A 23218-nucleotide genomic window follows, 5' to 3' on the forward strand; every position below is an offset into this window, starting at 1 on the left:
ATGTCATCAGTTCCCTCATTTGCATACTGACCGGGTTGTGCATATAACTGTTTTGTGAAATTAAGCGAAAATTAAAATTGTCACAACTTTCTTATTTTAGATCAGATTTTGATGAGATTTTCAGTGTTATGTTTGTTGGATTTTTCTCTTTTTATTCAAATTAACTTTTTATTGGAGTGGACTTGATCTTTAAGGTTTCCATGGCAAAGAAGAAGAGTGTAGTGGGTTTCCATGACAATTTTATCTTGTTCACAGATGGAGATGGTGAGATACGAGAGAGAGGAGCAGAGAGAATGAGAGAGGGAGAAAGAGTGAGTGATAAATTACAGAGAAGGGGGACTACAAAATGAAAAAAAAAATCTATATTTTGTTGTTCAAAATGCAAGTCTGAAAATGGAAATACTTCTGCCCAATTGATTGTGGGCCCGGCAGCCACTGTTCAGCGCCAGATCGATGAAGCTTTTGGTCCGACACGCCCGGGGTTTCAACTCACCACCTCCCAGTTGTGAGACGGACGCTCTAGCAACTGAGCCAACACACCGGTTACTGATTAGAGAGAGGATGAATGAGAGATAAATGAGAAAGAAGGGGAGGAAGGAGAAGAGATGAGAATGGGAGGGAGGGAAGAGATGAGAGAGGGAATGGGATGGAGGGGAAGAGATGAGAGAGGGAATGGGAGGGAGGGGAAGAGCCAGTGAGAGAAGGAATGGGAGGGGAAGAGATGAGAGAGGGAATGGGAGGGAGGGGAAGAGATGAGAGAAGGAATGGGAGGGGAAGAGATGAGAGAGGGAATGGGAGGGAGGGGAAGAGATGAGAGAGGGAATGGGAGGGAGGGGAAGAGATGAGAGAGAGTATGCGAGGGAGGGGAAGAGCCAGTGAGAGAAGGAATGGGAGGGGAAGAGATGAGAGAGGGAATGGGAGGGAGGGGAAGAGATGAGAGAAGGAATGGGAGGGGAAGAGATGAGAGAGGGAATGGGAGGGAGGGGAAGAGATGAGAGAGGGAATGGGAGGGAGGGGAAGAGCCAGTGAGAGAAGGAATGGGAGGGGAAGAGATGTGAGAGGGAATGGGAGGGAGGGGAAGAGCCAGTGAGAGAAGGAATGGGAGGGGAAGAGATGAGAGAGGGAATGGGAGGGAGGGGAAGAGATGAGAGAAGGAATGGGAGGGAGGGGAAGAGATGAGAGAAGGAATGGGAGGGAGGGGAAGAGATGAGAGAGAGTATGGGAGGGAGGGGAAGAGATGATAGAGAGAATGGGAGGGAGGGAGGGGAAGAGATGAGAGAGAGAATGGGATCAGGAAGGGAAGAAATGAGAGAAAGGAAGATAGCTAAACTGGAAGGAGATAGACGTACGTGTAAATATGGATGGATAATGAGGCAAAAATTAGAGATTGGTGAGGTGATCGAGAGATGAGAAAGAGGTGGATGTAGTGGGGCAGGAGTATAGAGGGAGATGGGAGAAAAGGTGTAGAAAGAGGCGAAAATGAGGGAGGGAGGAAAGATGTGAGGGTCCGGTGTTAATGAGGGGGATGTGAGGGAATGAGAGGTGCGAAAGAGGCAAATTAAAGAGGATGAGGGGAGATTATGGGGGAGAGAGGGTGACAGAAAGACGAAAGAATGGAGAGGGACTGAATGATGGTATGGGAAATAATACTGAGGGAGAGAGCAGGATATGAGGAGGAAGAATTGGCGGGTCCAGGGGGTCCAGGAGCTCTAGCTGAGACGGAGGAGGAGAGGGAGTGGGGAGAACAATTGATTGAGGGTGAGAGAGTTTTTAAATTTTGAATTTATGGCGTCAAAGATGAACAGTGTATGCACTTGGTTTTTTTATTAAAGAATTCTCAATTATTTTATACCCCTTGTATCACAAAAATGCCATGATGCCCCATGTAATAAAATATTCGGAATTATTATATTACATGATTTACCTGCTCGCATGTGACGTCAACAGAGATAAAACTTGATAAATCCATTGTATATTCATCAAATCTTGACCAATAGACCTATATTCTTATTTATTTTTTTTCTACTTTTATTAAGACCTATTATCCTGAACTGTGAAATTTTTGCCACTAAATCCAATAAATTTGTTTTCATACCAGAGTAAAGGTCTAACAAGAATCAATAAGTGATTTTTTTTTAGCCATATTTTTGGACCATTTTACTGACAAATATAGGATAAATACAAAATATATAGGATTAAGAAAAAAAAGTATGCACCAATTAAAGAAAATTAAATGTTGTTTGTGCCGGATGTTTGTGACTTTGTGACTAAAATGTGTACGCATGACATTTTCTCGTAAAGTATTCTCAAGCTCATTTTTTCGTTTAGGTAAATAGCGCCATCTTACAACGAAAATTATTTAATTTCTGCCTTTCTTGATTTTTGACTTATTATTCAGGAAACTCTTCGCTGAATTATGGAAGAAATTGGCATTGCTGTCACTCCTAAAAAGGTATGTAGCTTTATTTTACAGTACTACATATGTAATTAATGTATCAAGTTGATTATGAAATTCAATACAACGAATTGGAAGCAGAATTTCGAGAGGAATTCTCCCACTTACGAATGCATGACAAAGCAATATTCCTCTTCTCTTCGGTCCCACCTATCTTTGATGGTGTCTGTCTAATTCTAGACAGCTGGCAGCCGTCTGTTTCGAGGAGTTTTTCGATTTTTTTAATTTCTCCTCGTACACAGACGGCTCGCTATCGTGCAGCCACCATTAGGGGACTTACAATGCAAAATCCCCCGTCCGGGCTCTTCAATTTTTGTCTTTATCGAATCAAACTTTTGAAAATTAACGCGACCGAAATGCAAATTAATATTCCCTCGGCTCTTGCTTGACATTAATTGCCAAAAAAAATGGGGAAAATCAAGTTAAAAGGAACAAAAACAGTGACTTACCTCGGCTGTCACGCAACTTCATCTCCCTGTTTTATCCGAACTTAATACACATAAACATATGGTCATTTATGATTGAGTCCCCTGTACAGCACATAGAACTTTCCTCATAGGCACACAGTAGACGGATTCCCTGCACGCTGATTGGCTGATCGCGCGACCCTCTTCCCTTCCTCGCCCAGCGCTGTGTGTGAGAATCTTTACACCGCGCGATCGGCTGACTCACGGAGCACTACACTCTGTCGGGTAAAGATGCCAGCGTGTAGATTTCGGGCACATGTTCGGATGATATCGGCACTTCGGCAGGCAGGGTCCGAAGTCTAAGCAAAACATGTGGTTTTCATCGGGTTACGCAAGGCCGAAGGCCGCTTGCATAAATTGTATTTGCATAGAGTACAGTGCACAGCGTATATATAATGTACATGTATACTTGTCTGTACTGAATTCTGCGTTGCCTCCGCGATAAATGAATTTCCTGATAGACTGCCTTTTGATTAGATGCTCGGCGCAGACTTCATGCATGTATATTAATGTCCTACAAATTAACTTTGTTTTTTAATAGAATCATTTGATGTTCAAAAAGGGTGTAATTGTAGGATGTTTGAACTATAAAAGGCAGTACATTCTATAAGAGCATATATTTTGTATTTTTTGTGTGCTCACGAGAATTCATGTGACACTTTGTCTGGAGTGTGGGAGTGCTTCTAGACTAGCATGAGTCTACCCTGTGTATGTCTGGACAGGTTGTGTGTCCGGACGATCACTTTTAGAAAGTCATATAGAAAAATTTACAAGCGAAGTTTCTTCAATTTTTAGTACAAGATATTAGGAAATATTATAGAGAACAAGATGAGTACATGCAACCATTGAATTCATACTTACAGTGTAATGCAAAGACGAAAAAGAAGCCTTAAAAAATAGTGTCCGGACGCCCAACCCCCCCCCCCCACAACTACGAGAGTGAGAACGAATGTGACCTGATTGTGTGTTATAATTTTCATATTTTATTTGACTTGATTGTTGGTTTATAATTCAATCATTTTTCATGAACTATTTGACAATTTTCTTTTTGCTGGACAATGTCATGAGTATTCAATATATTTGTATTATGCACTTTTACTTGAGCTAGGGTGTGTCATCATTTTTCAGACAGGAATCTTAGCAATCAATTTTAACAGAAAATATTTTTTATCTAAAATGTATTTTACAGGAGATATCAAAGTGATTGTTTTCAGGAAGGTGGTTTAATCAACGATCTAAATGATTATTCAAAATTCACTATAGTCATATAAAATATATTTCTGTATTAAAAACTTATTTTCATTGTCAATATATTGAGATTGATGAAACACATGTAAACATTGACTGAAAGGTTTTCAACATTATTACAGCTAGTATTATTGTTCTACTGAACAATTCTATAAAAATATTGAGCTTTTAACTTTTTGTTTATTTCGTTCATGTTCATGAAAATATTCTACTTTTGTATTTTATTGGAAAATGAAATACTCTCGATCTCTCCCAATACCCTCAGTCCTAAATTTACAATAATTGGTTATCATTAATACCAATATTGTATAGGGTCTCACGTGATGTCATTGTTTTGGTGTTTTTTTCCTCACTTCGATGTGCTGAAAAAATAGAAATTCCAAAAAAGGGTAGACTCCGATCTCCCTGCTCTAATCATGGACTAATAATCTGAATGCTGATGGTAATGTAATTTTCTTACACATTTTGAAACACGTTGCATAATATGGAATGTATATATTAGTTGACAAGAATATCTGACCTCTATAATATATCAAAGTGCACAAAATATTTTATGTAATAGCTTTCAGGCTTTAACATGTCACAGCCACGGCAATGGTGACATTTCATGAAATAATTGTGAATGTATTTATGAAGATGTCGTCAGTACCTAACAATGTAAATAAGATACCACATGGGTTATGTAATGTTATCTGTGGTGATTGGGAAACCTATACCTTGTATCGGGAGGGGTACGTGATTCAATAGATCCCAAAAGAATTCATATTCAACAGTATGACAATTAGACTCCATGAAGCATATGATGGAATTGAACAATTCATCGAATGATATGGATTTCAAGTTAATTGATTTGTCTAAACGTTAAAGCTTGTATTTCGTCTGTTCATCCCTATAGATCTACACAAGTTGATATTTTTATTTGAATATCGGTGGGAATTTCGATGAATTATTTTTCAATTTCAATTGTCATTTTATATTTGAATAACGCTTCAAATAGTTATCTTTACAACGGCATCGGCCTAATTTGTAAGAGTACCTATTTATGAAATGAAAGTTTAAATGTGAACGAGAACACTCGGCCCTAAAGCCGATGGCACGTGATCGAATTAGTATTGCTTGAAAATGATGTTTCCCGAATTCCCGTCATAGGGTGAAATTCTCTTCTGTAACTTTAAAACTGAACTTCTATTGAAATTTACTGAATCACTCACCTCTCCACACCCATGGTATAAGAAAACATTTCCCAAATCGCCAAAATTAAGATGTGAAGATTTATCAACCATCATCGTGATCAGCAGTGACAACATTCGCCTCGAACACCCCCCCCCCCAACACACACACATGATCTCAACATCCCCTCTTCATTTCTGGACCCCTTCCTCTTTCGCTCGATCGCTCTTTGCGACCCGAGCTCCTACCCCCCCCCCCCTTCTCTCTCTCGTACACTACACGCTGATGTAGAGTAGCAACAGTAGCTCCATAAGTGTGGTATGCAAAAAGAATTAGGCCTGTCAAACTACTTACAAGACATTTATAATCGTATATTTTAAAAATTATGTATGCATTATTAAAACATTCGTGATCATGGGTGAACAAAGAACAATAAAAATCACCGGTGGATCGGGGGGGGGGGGGGGCACAGCCGGCCCGTGCGCACCCCCCCCCCCACCATTCAGAGGCACAAGTAAAATTTGTAATGTAAAAATAGTGGTAAACAGAAGCGTGCGCCCCCCCCCCCCCCTCCGATAGTGAAGACCAAAATCCCCTTAATTATTTTTGGTTGAAACCCTTTTCTATTTTTTTTGTTTTGCTTGTCAATTTTTTCCTCGGGGAAAACGTGCCCTCCCCCCTTCGAAAAATCCTGGATCCGCTCCTGATACGAATGTAAATACTTTTAATTCATATTAAAAAGAAAATAATTGGATACGAATCATAAACTTTAACAGGAAGCTATTAATTATGAAAGTTATATTTTATCCGAAATTGAAAAACATTTAATGTATTACAGAGAAGTTTGGGACCCCGTCTAATGAATGCAGATGTCCATTAATTATTTGAAGGCCTGCAAACAATTCATCTTGGGATTTCACGGACCGAGGGGCTATGGTCCTTACACCTCGGTCACATTTGCTCTACGGCGGCCGTACGGCGAGTCGAAACAGTCGTTTTAATATTGTTTTTGTACCAGCTACATTATACATTTAAGATTTAATTTGTACATGTAAGATTATGTACAATATAAAAATGAATTAAAAAATACTGTTTTCGACTAGCCGTGCGGCAAATGTGACCGAGGTACGAGTCTGTCATCGACATGAAAAACAATGGTTGACAGAACCAAACACGCATTCAGAAAATTAAATCACAATTTCAAAAGATGTAGAAAGTATGGGGTAAATTTATTGATCAATTTGAGAATAAATCTGGCTTTAAGTAATTTCGTTGGACTTAATATCAATCCTTTCCAGTTTTCTATTAAAATATGTTCTATAAAATTTGACGTCCTTAGTAGTCACATTTGCTCTACGGCGGTCGTACAGCGAGTCGAAAACAGCCGTTTTATTCATTTCTTTCAAACTATGTATACAACACTGGTACAAAATAATGTTAAACTGCAGTTTTCGACTTGCCGTACGGCCGCCGTATAGGGGAAATGTGACTGGTGTAATAAACTGACATTAAAATAGTAAAGTTGATGCAGTTGCAAATTGTTAAAATCTTTATTAAAAGAAATCATGATATAGGGTTTGCTTACACTTTACAGTTTGGCTTTGATTTATCTTGATGATTTTCATTATTCTTTTCATGATAATTTTTAGTTAAAACAGCGTTTTACTATATTCCGTGAAAGTGAATGTCCTTCCAGAATTCCATGTTTTTAATAATTCATACTGAACTGGAAACTCTTATTAAAGGCAAATTTAATGCATAAGAATTTATTGAGCATATGATAATAATTCAAACAATGCTGTTTACTACATGAATCCCATAGTAGTTTAAACAGTTTAATAAAGTGTTTAAAATCTGAAACAATCATGCTTTATTTATTGATAATTAAATATTAGAGTTTATAAAACTTTGTTGTTTATAAAGTTGTTAAACACTTAAAATGTTTAAACAACTACTATGCAATTCACATATTAAACAACGTTGTTTGAATTATATTTTAACAATGAAACAACATAATACATAAATTAATTACAAATAAATCACAAGAATATTATGACCATACATATAAATAGCATTTTACAGTGCATCATTGTTAACAGAAACTGTTTTTCGACCCTTCTCAGCATCATATTCATAACTTTTTTAAATTATTCACTTATTCAATTTTAAGTAAAAATAAAGTTGAAAGATTATCTCATAAGACAATACAATTGTTTTTATATCGTCTTGATTTAGTGATCCCCAATCCTTCACCTTCTTGAGCAGTTGTAAAATGCGATATGAACTTGTAGCTCTCGACCTTTGCTCCGTTTGGGTCTTGTGAACAACAGTCTTTCAAGCAGTGTCAGTCAGTCATCTTCGGATTATATGCTGTAAATTATACAATGAAAATAGACCATAGTTTTAACTTTTGAGTTTGATTTATTGCTAATGTCATAATTGGTCATTCAAATATTTAAAAAGAAAATAGATAAGAAAAAGAACAGGGCAGGAAAATATTTATGATTTTTGCAAAACAAATACTGAAGGAAACAAAATCAAAATCAATCTCCATCCATATCAATTTGGTACACTTCTGCACTTCAGTGATTATAATTTGCATTATTTTTCAATTCAATTTCCTGTATTTTAGGGTCTAATTATTGATATCATCATGTCTCAAAAATTCCATTGACGATTGACTGTCCCTGGCCTTACCGAAAAAAATAAAAACAGTGTCCAGTTTTAGAAGTTAAATCAGTATCGCGAAAGTTCCAACAAATAAAATGCCCAAACTTATATTCCTAAAATACTACGAGTATGATATTCGCCATTCCATTAATACAAGCAGAGCTTCAATTTCAGAGCCATACACAACAACAGGTGCAGCTGCCATTCATTACATACACGCCCCAAGGCCGCATGGCCGAGCTCACACACATTCCACAGCCATTCACGAACCATGCACGAACAACCGAGCGAAGCCCGATCACAACACAACGTACGCCATGCTTTATATACACCATTGCGGACTAAGCACAAACACCACCGCAAAACAGTTCACAAAATAAACCTCGGTGTAGACGGTTTTCCGTATGTCGCTCTGTACCAATACATGTCGCTCACATACACTTTGCACACATTGACACACAGTAAACAACGAACACAGTCGTGCGATTTTCACTTCTCGACGGTAAATATCTTCAAAAATATGACTTACCAAATGACGAGAAGTCCGCAAAATATCATCAGATTTTCCGAGGTAATGTAGCTACACCGTATGAAGAAAATTAGATTTTCAACTCGAAATCTTGAAGGAAATACGTCGTGTTTAGTATGAGGTTGATCGGTGGTTCGCAGAGAAAATTCTCGCACTACATAGGTTTTGTATTATGGGAAAATATGCAAATGAGAGCCAAAACACCCAATGAGATCACAGCTCAAGATTTGTGAATGAAACATGACGTCACGCACTACGCTGGCGATCGAACGAGCGTACTGCGCATGCGCGGGTTTCCTGTACAATTCTTCTTTGTGTACAGATCGCGCTAGAACTTCGGTTTCTGACTGTATTATTAAGTGAGTGAAGCCAACGGAGTTCAGCTGAACAACCAACATAACGGAGACCGAAGCTTTTGGTCTAGTCCAATTCCTGCAAGCATATAGTGAGAACCCACATATCGACCACCTCTTGAAACCGACCACCTTGCCCGCATTAAAATTATTGCGTATTATAAACGATACGCGCGGGAGAGTAGGCGCAGTGTCCATAGGAACGGTAAAAACTGATTTTACGAGAGAAAAAGAAGGGGAAAGGGCAAAAATTTAGTAGAATTTATCAAAATTGTTTTGACAAGACCCGAACTCGCCCCGTTTCTGATAAGAAATGGCTTTAGAACAAATATCCATCATCAATCGTGGAATCATGTGCCGGTGCTCGTAGTGGAAGTAGTGAGACGATGATTTAGCATGTTGACATCATAAAACTGATTTGGAAGAGTCAAAATATTTTGCCACCGCGATTTTGACAGCGCTAGCATTTTGACATCATTGTGTATTGGTTTTCTATGTAAACGGAATCATCACATTTTCATGTACACAAAGTCTATGGCGTATGGGGAAACGGAATTTCCGTTTTCAGACATGCTGAAACGGAATTTGAGATTTTATGAAACGGAAAAGGCAATTTTTAGAAACGGAAAATCACTGTCCCTACAAATGGGGAATCAAGACTTAAATTGAGAAAGAGCATGTTCTGTAACTGTGGCATCATTTTAGTGAATTGCAATGCCAATATGATTATTGTTACTGTTAGAGAGAGCCCGAGTCGAGAGGGATGTGAGATAGATGGAGAGAAGCTTGCTTGTCTTCAGACTTCACATTTCGCCCTGTCGAAAAAAAAACCAGAAGCTAAACTTAACGTTATAAGAAAATATAACTTAGAGTCCTAGATCTTAATGTTGTAACCCGCAAGTGAAAACAGTAGATCTTAAGATACCCACTGTTTTGGAGGAGTTTTAAAAAAAAATCTGATGTTTTGCAGTCCTCCTACACAGACTGCAAAATTCATTGCGTTTACTTTTGCTATTTTTATTTTTAATTTGTCATTTTATTGGAATACACTAGACCCCCCTACCTATTCTTTTTAAACTACGATATGACCATGATGACCCTAAATTTGCAAGAAAGTTCTTATATTTTAGTTATTTTTTACTTGGAACAAAACCACCAATTTCTATGTTTCTCGCACCTTTTTTTGTGACCCATCTCTTAAATCTGAGCTAAGCCTCTGCGGGCTTTTGGAAATATGGTGCAGACTATGTATTTTTTATGGCAATTTTGCCATTTCAGAAGAGATTTATTGAAATCGTGACTTTCCTGTTGTGAGTGATAGATCTAGTGCCTAGGGGCATTTTCACCACAGATGGACACAGAGGCAAAAAAATCAAGTTGATATTCATGTAAAATGCTTTATGTTTTTTAATAAAACAAGACCTGAAGTTTCTGAGACAAAAATTTTTCTGACTCTGGCAGCCATTTTTTATTTCAAAATGGCTGCCAAAGTATGGATACAAATTAGTGTTGAAAATAGTATATTGATACATATTTTGTTTTGACAGATTTTTAAAGAACACGTTTGATCATGATGTTTTCGCCTGTGATTTAGCTTGCTATTATAACACTTTTTAAAATCCCACAGAAAGAAACACCAGTAATTCATTCATCTGATAAAAAAACATTGATGAAGTATGTGATATGGTATGTAATGTCAGTTACCGAAAACATGAACTTTTTTTTCTCATTTCCTGGAAAAGAGGATATATTATATGAAACTTGGTAGATTTCCTCTCTAGGTAACACCCCTCCCTTCTACACCAAAATTAAAGATTACCAATTAACAATGAAGCCATAGGGTACCATTAAATATATGTAATGTCAGTTACCAAGTGGAAAATGTAATGTCAGTTACCGAGATGTAATGTCAGTTACCATGATAAAACGTTGGTTACCAATATTGAAATGCAAATATGTGGTCAATTTTATGGTGAAGAAATATTGTATACTTGTTATTTAAGTCAAGTCACACCAGAAGGAGCTTGCTATTGACTTTTAAAAGGTATAGTTCACAAGGAATACTATATGATATTATGAAGGAAGTTGCATTCCCATCGTGCAAAAAAAAATTACTATGAAATTGTTTTGTACATGCACTTACCAAGTACCTAATTGTTTGTATCAGACAATTTTTTGTTTGGTTTTCGGGGGGGGGGGGGGGGGTAGGGGGTACTTTTCCCAACCTATTGCCTAAATCTGCAACATTTTTAAAGCTTAACATTGTGATGAAGGGGATTTCCAGGGTCCCTTTTTTAGTTTCTAGGATTCTTTTGAGCATTGCCTTGCTAAAAGTAAATTCCTGGTTTTTATACCTGTTAGTAGTGTGGATGTGTGATACAATTTTGTTTTTGGTTTACAAGTATAGATGAAAAGTGAAATTTGACAGTTCTGATCAATGTTGCATGGATCTACTAAAACTGTGGTGTTTTTTTCTAATTTACAAATAGTTCAGTTTCAGTTTAGAAGCTGGAGTTTATTTTTTGTTGACAGCTTATAAAAGAAATTAGCAAAGAAAATGATTAAACAAATTATGAAGAGAATTGAAATCCTACAGATATGAACAAGCATTGCTTGCACTGACCAGAATAGAAATCAATAAAACTACATGGCTGCATGAGATTCGGGGGAGGGGTACATGTAGCCTAGGGGAGGAGACCCTTATTCATTTTTGCCTTTTTTGAGGGGAGGGGGAGGTTGGAGAAGGAAAAGGTTTAAAAAGTCAATATAAAACTGATGAATATGTTATGGGTGTATAGTCAGAAAAATCCATGTGTACAGTCAATGCAATATTAAATTACTATAGGAAAACATGTAGCTGCTATGACCCCACCCCCCCCCCCCCCCCCGAGTAAGTAAAACATACATTTCTTATCTTTTGATAATTAAAAATGTGAAGTATTATGAAACTTTTATGATTTTAAAAAGCCTTACATATAAGTACCAAGAAAATTATGCCTTTGAAAATCATATAGCACTGGTAAATGTTAATGTGTATTGTCAGTTACCGACAAGTAATGATAAAAATGTTCAAATCAAAGAAAGGAATTAAGAAAAAGAAAAAAGTTTTTCATTGAAATGTTCCTAAAAACTCGGGTATACTTCCACATCAAGCTCACTTTCATGTGAAGCCCTGCACAGAAGATACAATGCAATGATTCCACACATTTGACTTCCATGTGTTATCTCTATGGCAAATTAAGTGTAATGTCAGTTACCGTAATGTCAGTTACCAGCATGGTTGTGGAAAAATTATCATAGTCCCCAAAAGACAAAAACAAATTTTTTAATATTTTGACACATCTTAACCTAGTAACGGAGGTATATTTACATATTCAAATTATTACTCTATCTACTCAGGGACATGAGATATTTCAATTTTAATGAACCCCCTGAAATTGCATGTCCTTTTGCGTAATGTCAGTTACCGACACATTTTTGCTTGCTGATGCGTAAAAAAATGTGGTTACATAGGAAAACTTAGTATCAGAGTATACAGCAAGGTTCACTTTATTAACTCTATCAAAAGCAAACTCCCATCATTTGTTGTTTTAGAGATACACACAATGAAAGGTGTGAAAACATTGTGCCGTGTAATGTCAGTTACCGTGAAAATGCCCCTAGGCTATATAGCAATGTGTTTGTTGTAGTTATGATGATTGATTATGCTTGCCTGTGAAAGAAGTTTGACCTGTCTAATCTCGGTACGTGTCAAATTTAGGGTGTGTTTCTCTAAATCCTTGTGTTTCTTTTCTCATTCCTCCTACTCTTCCCGGTGTAATAGCCCTTCTACACCAGGGCCCCGTCTTACAAAGAGTTACGATTTATCCAATCAACTGTAACTCTATGGAAATCCACCCGTGTCATAATTTTTTCTACAGGAAATTTGCACAATGTCCTTTGTAAACAAAGACAAGCACAGTGAATTTTCAAGAAAATGCATGAACATACATCATAGTTAGAAAATATTTTGAACAAACATGCATAATGGATGTTGACGTTGCTGGCCGTCCATAGATGTGATTGATTGGATCAATCGCAACTCTTTGTAAGACATAATACAACATAGGGTTTAAATATGATAAAGCACAAGCGTCCTGCAGCTGCACTACACCAGCACTGACCAGTGAGTTGTGTTGCACCACTCTACCTAGGCTTCATTTCCTCAGGCGATGTGATAGCTAAAATATTCCTTTTCTTTATTTTTGTTTGTTTGTAGGAAGAGGTAGCATCACCGAGTGAATCAAGACCAACATCAACAGGGTCTGGATTGGAGAACATAGCCACAGATGATCTCTATTCGAGATACAAGGTATGTATGGTGATGATAGTGATGATGATGATGATGACAACGACGACGATGAGGATGATTGGGTGTTCGTAGTGATGATGATGATCACGATGATGGTGATGATGATGATGATGATGATGACGACGATGATGATCACGATGGTGATGATGATGATTATGATGATGATCACGATGATGATGATGATCACTAGATGGTGATGATGATGATGATCACGATGATGATGATTATGATCATGATCATGATGATGGTGATGATGATGATCACGATAATGATGATGATGATGATGATGATGAAGATGATGATAAATAATAATGATGGGAATGATGATGGTAATGTGAGTGATGAAAGTTATGTCAATGATGATGCACAAAGAGTGTGGTGGTGATGATAGTATCTTGTTAAAATGGAAAATAATAACATTGATCATTTTCTTCTCTGATTTCACTGCAGAAATTACAACAGCAGCTGGAATTCCTAGAAGTACAAGAAGAATACATCAAAGATGAACAGAGAAATCTCAAGAAAGAATTCCTTCATGCCCAAGAAGAGGTCAAACGTATTCAGAGCGTTCCTCTTGTCATCGGTCAGTTCCTAGAAGCTGTTGACCAGCACACTGGTATTGTAGGGTCAACAACAGGTGAGTGACAGGGAATGCTAGTGGTCAATTCTAGTTTTGCTTTTTATCGGTCAGTTCTGTGAAGCTGTTGACCAACAAACTCGTTATTGTAGGGTCAACCCAAGACCATTTGTATCTGTATTCGGGTGCTGTGCTAATGAGAAAACCGGCTAAACAGTGTTGTCACTAACACAAAAAGATCAAACACTGAACTTGATATCTTCCATTTCAGTAACACTTCCAATAAAGATCGTTGCAGGAGATGAATGATGATGTTCTCCTAATAGTTGTTTGAAAAGTTTATTCAGGCAACTTCCCAAGGCTAAATGTAAAAATGTTTTTATTGTCCAAAATCTAAAGAGCAAATATCTCCTCTTTGTTTAGTGCGTGATATTGATAATTTTAGATGTAAAATTCGGACAGATTGAACTGCAAAGCTGGTACTTAGTGAAGCTTTCATACATAATTAATGCTCTTGTAACTACCAGTTGTAAATTCTTCTAAACGTTTAGCTGATCATTAATAATGTAGTGTGACCCAAAGTCGCATTACCTAACAAATCACGGCATTTGAATAAACTTTGAATGTTTGCAACTGTGCAGTCACCAATGCAAGGAAGCAGTGATACTGTGTGTCCATCTGCGATAATGATATATCAATTATCATGATTTTTAAGTCACATTTAAATCGTTTTTTTAACAACGGCCCACACACTCTCCATTTTTTATTTCAACTATCTTGTTCATTTCGTATAGGTTCTAACTCCTATGTACGTATCCTGAGTACGATAGATCGTGAGTTGTTGAAGCCAAGTGCCAGTGTTGCCCTACACAAGCACAGTAATGCATTGGTAGACGTCTTACCACCAGAGGCTGATAGTAGTATTATGATGCTGGGTACAGGTTAGTATACTGTCTACATCATTGTCATCATCATCGTCACTATCATGATCACTATCATCATTACCAGAGTCCCAGTCATATTTATCATCATCACCACCATCATCATCACCATCATCATCACCATCAATATTATGACCATCATCAATCATCATCATCATTGTCATCATCATCATCACCAACATCATTGTCATCATCATCATCATCATCATTACCATCATCATCATCATCATTATTATCATCATCATTATCATCATCACCATCATCATTATCATTATTATCATCATCATTATCATCATCACATCATCATCATCATCATCATTACCACTATCATCATCATCATCATTGTCATCATTAACATCATCATCATTGTCATCATTAACATCATCATCATTGTCATCATTAACATCATAATCATCATCATCACATCATCATCATCACTATCATCATCATCATCATTGTCATCATCATCATTACCATCATCATCATCATCATCACATCATCATCATCACTATCATCATCATCATCATTGTCATCATTAACATCATCATCATTGTCATCATCATCATCATCATCATCAATCATCATCATCATCACATCATCATCATCACTATCATCATCATCATCACTGTCATCATTAACATCATCATCATTGTCATCATCATCATTGTCATCATCATCATCAATCATCATCATCATTACCATCATCATCATCATCATTATTATCATTATCATCATCACCATCATCTTCATCATCACCACCATCATCACCATCATCACCATCATCCCCATCATAATCATCACCATCATCACTTTCGTCATCATCACCATCATCATCCCCATCAAAATCACTGTCTCCACTGTGATCACCTCCAGTACATTAGCACCAACATTTATTTAGAAGTAGTGCATACCAGTTTGTATACTTATTCATCTCATCATAATTTTGCAGATTGTGTACTCCTAATTTTCAAGCCTTTTCTTAAATTGATTTTTGCTTTAAATTGGAATACCATATTCAAGATGTTTAATCTTTGCAGATGAGAAGCCTGACGTGGTGTATTCAGACATCGGTGGTATGGACATGCAGAAGCAAGAGATACGTGAAGCCGTCGAGCTCCCTCTAACGCACTTTGACCTCTACCAACAGATTGGTATTGATCCTCCGAGGGGTGTGCTTATGTTCGGTCCTCCGGGCTGCGGTAAAACCATGTTAGCTAAGGCTGTAGCACACCATACAACAGGTAGGTCTGCCAGTCAGTAGTCAAGAGATTAAAGATCATGTTTTGTCCAATTATCCATTGTTAATCAATAATCCCCCTCCTTCCGCTTGACACAATGCAGTTCGTTGTCCATCCTTAACCAAAATCTCCTCTCCTTGCTTCTTCCATGTTTATGGCCGTCCCCTCTTAAACCACACATCTTGACCCAAAAGCCCTTTTAATGCTACAGTCACAATTCCCCCCCTCCGGCGGCCGCATGGCGAGTCAAAATCAGCCGCTTTATTCAATTTTATTCAAACCTCCTTTATGTAGCTGGTACAATAAATGTTAAAACGGCTGCTTTCAATTGCCATATGGCCGCCGGTCAGCAAATGTGACTGAGGTATTAAGGTCATTAATACAATAAAAATTATATCATGCATACATTGCTCCATATGTAAGTAGGGTGCAGTAAAACCATTTGAGCTAAGGCTGTCATGATTTATATATCAAATATGGTGTAATGATGATGATACAAATGATGATAAAGATGATAATGAATACATTTTATTAATAGTCAGTTTAATAAAACTTGTTAATAAATTTTCAAGAACAGTTAAAAATTACTGAAATCCTTCAATCTGATTGGCTGATAGTAAACTTATTATAGAAATTGTGCATTTTTTAAATTCTAGCTAGTCGTTATGAAATGGACACTGATAGTAGATAAAGGAATTACCTTGTTCTTTTTATGCAAAAAGATTCTTGATGAAGAATTGATGATCAAAAGGACAAGTTTATAATGCATATTGTACTGTATTTTGGTCAACTTGGTTCCTATTTCAGCTGCTTTCATTCGAGTTGTTGGTTCAGAGTTTGTTCAGAAGTACCTTGGTGAAGGACCTCGTATGGTGAGGGATGTGTTCAGACTCGCTAAAGAGAACGCCCCGGCAATCATCTTCATTGATGAGATTGATGCCATTGCTACAAAGAGATTTGATGCTCAGACCGGAGGTGAGAACGGGAGCATTTCATGAAATAAACACTCTGTTATAAGCTACTAAAATTCTTGCATCTGATTGGCTCAGAGCAAGTTAGTCACTGGCAAGATGCTTCACGAAACACTTCCAGAAAACTGCCGTACTTTGGCTAAAGGAAGCAAGTTACAAAAGTATAATTTGTTGTAAATGAGCAATGTGTGTTTGTCATTTACATAGGCGTCAATGCAATTCAACAGCATATTTTCCTCAATATCCTCCTTCTAGAACGATCATTTCTTCCCAAAAACTTTGCCTGAACATGCAACATACAAAGGGTGTTTCAGAAACAACAATATCTCAGATTTGACTGATGTGTCACTTGCTTCCTTTTGCCAATGTTGGGCAGTAATGTTTTCGGTGATTTTTTTTATCTCAGTGTTTGTCACTGATAATGGTTATAAGCTACTGAAATCCTTGCATCTGATTGGCTCAGATCAAATTAGGCAATGAAAATCACAGACGAGATGCTTCATGAAATGCTCCTCTGAAATTAAACCAAATAAAGTAAAAATAAAATTAATGACATTGATTCCAGATATGATAATGATCTAAAAATTAGTTCAAACAGAATCCAATAAAAAGACTACGCAATTGTCGATATGTCAAAATTGCCAACTTGGTCCCTCCTTTCATGTCATTCACATAACCATTAATGAATCAGTGATGGTTTTGTGGTATAGTTTGTGACCGGCAATCAGGTTCAAATCCTGCTGGTTCCCATTTTTTCCGACCTTTTTAAAAATCAAATGTGCAATCTAATTCATTGGTTGCAAGTCAGCAATATGTTCAAATGATCTAACATCCCCAGCAAGTCTTTAACGTTCCATTCTTTCAATTCTTTCATGTTTTCCATCTTCAGCTGATCGAGAGGTTCAAAGAATTCTTCTAGAGTTACTCAATCAGATGGATGGCTTTGATCAGAATGTCAATGTTAAGGTATCGTATTCTTAAAGCATTTGTTTGAATTAAAACATACTTCAGTTCAATATCATTTGACCCCCTTACACCTGTCATGACACTTATCACATTTTACAGTTGAGTGAGCTCAATCTGTATGTTCATCTTTTAACAGTTTTGAGATTGTAAAATGTGGCCTTTTTTTTTCTATTAACGTATAGCAAATATTTTTCAGCATAATGTATTATCATACATTTTTACAAACCTAGGAGGCTGTTTCAACCTTATCATATATGTTTTTAATAATAATAATGATAATATAGATTTATAGAGCGTAGATGCTATTCACTAAAGTATATATTCTATTCACTTTATAAGACAACCAATATGTTTGTTATTTTAGGTTTTTTTTAGTTTTAATTGAAGTTGAACATAAACATGCGGGAGTCTTAGCATCACCATTAATTTTATTTTGTCCATTTGATTCCAGGTTATCATGGCAACGAATCGAGCCGACACCCTTGACCCCGCCCTATTGAGACCGGGCCGTCTAGATCGTAAGATTGAATTTCCACTGCCGGACAGACGTCAGAAGCGTCTTATCTTCAGTACCATCTGTGCTAAGATGAATCTATCCGATGAAGTCGATCTAGAAGATTGTATCCTTTTTAAACCCTAATAACCCTGGGCGATTCTATGCTAGAAAAATCTGCCATTTTCACAACATTTTCTAACCTGCTGTCCAAACAAACGAGGAACTCCAATTTGTTTTGTTGTCTCACCTGCATAGCAGAGTGAGACTATAGGCGCCGCTTTTCCGACGGTGACGGCGGCGGCGACGGCGTCAACACCAAATCTTAACCTGAGGTTAAGTTTTTGAAATGACAGCATAACTTAGAAAGTATATGGACCTAGTTCATGAAACTTGGCCATAAGGTTAATCAAGTATTACTGAACATCCTGCCTGAGTTTCATGTCACATGACCAAGGTCAAAGGTCATTTAGGGTCAATGAACTTAGACCATGTTGGGGGAATCAACATCAAAATCTTAACCTAAGGTTAAGTTTTTGAAATGTCATCATAACTTAGAAAATATATGGACCTAGTTCATGAAACTTATACATAAGGTTAATCAAGTATCACTGAACATCCTGCATGAGTTTCACGTCACATGACCAAGGTCAAAGGTCATTTAGGGTCAATGAACTTTGACCGAATTGGGGGTATCTGTTGAATTACCATCATAACTTTGAAAGTTTATGGATCTGATTCATGAAACTTGGACATAATAGTAATCAAGTATTACTGAACATCCTGTGCAAGTTTCAGGTCACATGATCAAGGTCAAAGGTCATTTAGGGTCAATGAACTTTGGCCAAATTGGGGTATCTGTTGAATTACAGCCATAAATTTGAAAGTGTGTTGGTCTAGTTCATAAAACTTAGACATAATAGTAATCAAGTATCACTGAACATCCTGTGCGAGTTTCAGGTCACATGATCAAGGTCAAAGGTCATGTAAGGTCAAAGAACTTTGGCCACGTTGGGGGTATTTGTTGAATTGCCATCATATCTCTATAAGTGTATTGGTCTAGTTCATAAAATGTGGAAATAAGAGTAACCAAGTATCACTGAACATCTTGTGCGAGTTATAGTAGTTTTCAAAATCAGCACTGCTGCTATATTGAATCGCGTGATGCAGGTGAGACGGCCAGAGGCATTCCACTTGTTTAAATAATAAAGTACTACTTGGTAGACGTGTAAAGAATGACAACCAACAAAAATATGTTGTCCATGGGTGAATTAGAGGTGAAAATGTTGTATGTCATATGGGACATATTTTAGTCCCGTACGACACAACACGAAAACCTTTGATTCACCAATAATCAAACATTTTTGTTGGTTATTATTTTTCACATCACTACCCACTACTAGTATTTCTTTATCATTGACAGAAAAGAAAGTTCTATTGCTCAAGCATTCAGCTAAAAGACTAGAAATTGTTCTAAAAATGTCCCATACGACACACATTTTTTGACGATGAATATATGCAATTGCAATATCACTTGTACTGCATTATTCTGTGACTATATTTCCTTTTAAGTGTCAAGCAACATTTGAGACCAAATTTGCAAGGCCCCAGTTGGCGGTTCCGAAATAACCAAATACTTTGTAAGTGCACAACAGACCCAAAAATATGATTTTATGTACAAATCCGATGCAAATGAGGTTTCTAGCCGAGATTATTTTATGATTTATTTCCTTGACTGTTGTTTCTCTGATCAGACGTAGCAAGACCGGACAAGATATCAGGAGCTGATATCAATGCTATCTGCCAAGAGGTAAGCATTCTTCATTCATCAAGTTCATCTAATAAACAGATTTTATCTTTTTTTTTTCTTTTTAGCTTTCAGTAGGGTCTTTCTGTGAAATTGGGGCACAAATTATGACATTTGGTGGACACAGTAGCAAAGTGACAATTTTAAAATTTTCTTTTCAAATAAGATCCATGCATAGGAAATCTGTGGTATTTAGCTATCTGACTTGACAAGTAAATGTGCATATTGTTTAAAGTTTTGGTTCAACCTAATTGCCATAATTTGACTTTTAAGACCAAATGTAAATATCCCGATGCAACATGGACACTGTGTACATGTAACAGGTATACACTGTTTTGCTCAATGGCTTCATAAATAATTAGTCTAAATGGCATGAAATTCCCAGTAAAATGTATGGTCTTAGTAAAAATATAAAGCCTGCAATCTGTCTCTCTTAGCCTTCATTCAACACTCTCTCTTATTATATTTGTGTGTCTAATCCACAGGCTGGCATGCAAGCTGTGCGTGAGAATCGGTATGTAATCCTGGCAAAGGACTTCGAGAAAGGCTACCGGAACAACATCAAGAAGGACGAGACTGAACATGAATTCTACAAATAAACCATCAATGAATAGGGGCCCCATATCACAAAACTTAACAATTCATCTTATGATTGATTGTACATAGTCATCAATGCGATCAGTTGTAAAGAAATGGTTCTACAATCAATTGTTCAGTTTTGTGGAACAAGGCCTAGGCAGAGATTAATTTAAGCATAATAACTATGTGCAGACTCCCTAAGGCTCATATTCACCAAGGCGGTTTCAATTGTACCATGGTATATGCGGATTTTGTATGAATAAAGTCTGATAAATCAATGTACGCTTTTGGCAAAAGGCGCTAAATTCATGCTTGAATGAATCGCAATAGTACAAGAAATCTGCATAAACCATGGTCATGTGCTATGTTTCAATTGAAATCTCTTTTGAGAATACGGCCTTTGTGTCCACATGTGGTCTAGACTTGAAAGGATTAACCCTAACTCCTTACCATACTTGGCTAGTTTAACACTTCTCTGACCAGACTGAGACCCTCACCCCCATAGTCTAATACCCCTTTCATAAACCCAATAAAACATATCCTCCAATTAGCCGCCTTAGAGTAGTGCGGATAATTCAATAAAAATTGCGTTCACAAACTCCATAAATTATTTTTACGAGCGCCCGTCCTGAAAAAGGCGGATAATCGTCATGACAACTGGACACGCCCCCTCCAATGTGGTTGTGTTGGAAAAGGGTGACCTTGTGACCGCACCATGGCAATTATCCGCATTATTTGGAAATACGTTCATAAACTCAAAATCTTGTCCCGATGCCGCTATTATGCGGATAATAGCAGCATCAGAATAATGCGGATAACTCTTGTCCTCTGATTTTACGACCAAATTATGCTGCTATTAGCCGCATAATTGTGTTTTATTGGGTTTATGAAAGGGGTATTAGCTGTGATCATAGAAACGCTGATTATAAAAGCTGATTGTAAACTCAGAAAACAAGTGGGCTATCAGCATTTTTGCAGAAACATAAACATGATATCAATTCTAAATTTGTTTAAAATGACACCATTATAAACACACGCAAGGTTGATTGAAATTAACGTCCCTGCTCTTTTCGAAAAAGCGGGCATCCAAAATCGGGTCAAAGTAGCATTCAAGACATCTTGGAAAAATGTGTTTGCAATGAACGTTACAAAATGATCATTTTGCCTTAGCAAACGAAGAATAAACACACCCATAGTTATTCAAGGTTACAGGTTGAGTAGAATGTCGTTTATCGTGCCATTTATCAGTAATTACCACTCTCCACCCGGGAGAAAAGAGCAGCTCTTAATGTCCAAGGATTGAAGGGTGTCTTCTTATTTTTCTCTCATAAGAGCTTCAAGATTGAATTATTAGTTTTAGATATGTTTAAAACGTGTAATTAATTCCTTTATTTTGTATTATGTTTCATTGTGTATTGATAATTTTCAGTAGGTAAAGATGTATTAAAGTTAAAAAAAAAAGAATGTTTGAACTATCTGTGATATTTTTATTTAATATGTGGTGTGCTTGTATGGTTGAAATCGGCACTGATGAAGTGGAAAGAGAGATGAAACAGAAATGTTGCAAGAATCAAATAAATGATGTTTATGTTTTTTATTTGACGATGGTGATTGTGCTGGTGATGATGGTGATGATGATGGTGATTGTGCTGGTGATGATGGTGATGATGATGGTGATTGTGCTGGTGATGATGATGATGGTGATGATAGTGATGATGGTGATGATGGTGATGATCATGGTCTTGATGGTGATAATGGTTGTGATGGTGATGAAGGTCAGTGGAATGCAAATCTCATTTTTGTCTCGCCTGCATAGCAAAGCGAGACTATAGGCGCCGCTTTTCCGACGGTGGCGGCGGCGGCGGCGTCAACATCAAATCTTAACCTAAGGTTAAGTTTTTGAAATGACATCATAACTTAAAAAGTATATGGACCTAGATCATGAAACTTGGACATAAGGTTAATCAATTATTACTGAACATCCTGCCTGAGTTTCAGGTCACATGACCAAGGTCAAAGGTCATTTAGGGTCAATGAACTTAGACCATGTTGGGAAAATTATTTTTAAAATCTTAACCGAAGGTTAAGTTTTTGAAATGACATCGTAACTTAGAAAGTATATGGACCTAGTTCATGAAACTTGGGCATAAGGTTAAAGATAAATTCCAGTTTTGGTAACGATCTCAAAATGACTTTTTACAGAATCTAATATAATGACCACCCAAGTGTTTGTTTGTATGAATAAAAAATATGTGCCAAAGGATTCTGGAAGAAATTGTGTAATTGCTGAGAAATAAGCAAAATAAGCGCGGATTCGGTCACTTCCGTCGGGTCTTTATTCCAGCAATAATAATACACTGTCCCACGTGTGCCTATCTGTGTTGGTGATCTTCAGTGTGAACA

General features: G+C 37.0%; 1 protein-coding gene and 1 long non-coding RNA gene across 2 annotated transcripts; one reads left to right on the top strand and one right to left on the bottom strand.

Moving 5' to 3' along the window:
* Positions 1-6550: 6550 nt before the first annotated feature.
* On the bottom strand, positions 6551-8723 carry LOC135155165 (uncharacterized). The gene is made up of 2 exons (XR_010294510.1): positions 8540-8723; positions 6551-7710 (listed from the first exon to the last, which is right to left on the bottom strand). It is a non-coding gene; the product is annotated as an uncharacterized LOC135155165 (long non-coding RNA).
* Positions 8724-10370: 1647 nt separating this feature from the next.
* Positions 10371-22279, top strand: LOC129266526 (26S proteasome regulatory subunit 6B). The gene is made up of 10 exons (XM_064104236.1): positions 10371-10382; positions 13151-13243; positions 13694-13880; positions 14615-14761; positions 15799-16002; positions 16807-16974; positions 17860-17936; positions 18388-18556; positions 20184-20239; positions 20722-22279. The coding sequence occupies exons 1-10, from the start codon at positions 10371-10373 to the stop codon at positions 20833-20835; spliced, it is 1227 nt and encodes a 408-aa protein (XP_063960306.1). The 3' UTR covers positions 20836-22279.
* Positions 22280-23218: the final 939 nt, after the last annotated feature.

Source organism: Lytechinus pictus, chromosome 8, assembly GCF_037042905.1.
Source record: "Lytechinus pictus isolate F3 Inbred chromosome 8, Lp3.0, whole genome shotgun sequence".
Classification (NCBI taxonomy): domain Eukaryota; kingdom Metazoa; phylum Echinodermata; class Echinoidea; order Temnopleuroida; family Toxopneustidae; genus Lytechinus; species Lytechinus pictus.

What these genes read in the sequence shown, in the direction of transcription:
- LOC129266526 (XM_064104236.1), top strand. An exon ending in TGTAGCACACCATACAACAG is followed by an intron (nt 16,003 to 16,806) that starts GTAGGTCTGCCA and finishes TTCCTATTTCAG; the next exon opens with CTGCTTTCATTCGAGTTGTT. An exon ending in TGAAGTCGATCTAGAAGATT is followed by an intron (nt 18,557 to 20,183) that starts GTATCCTTTTTA and finishes TTCTCTGATCAG; the next exon opens with ACGTAGCAAGACCGGACAAG.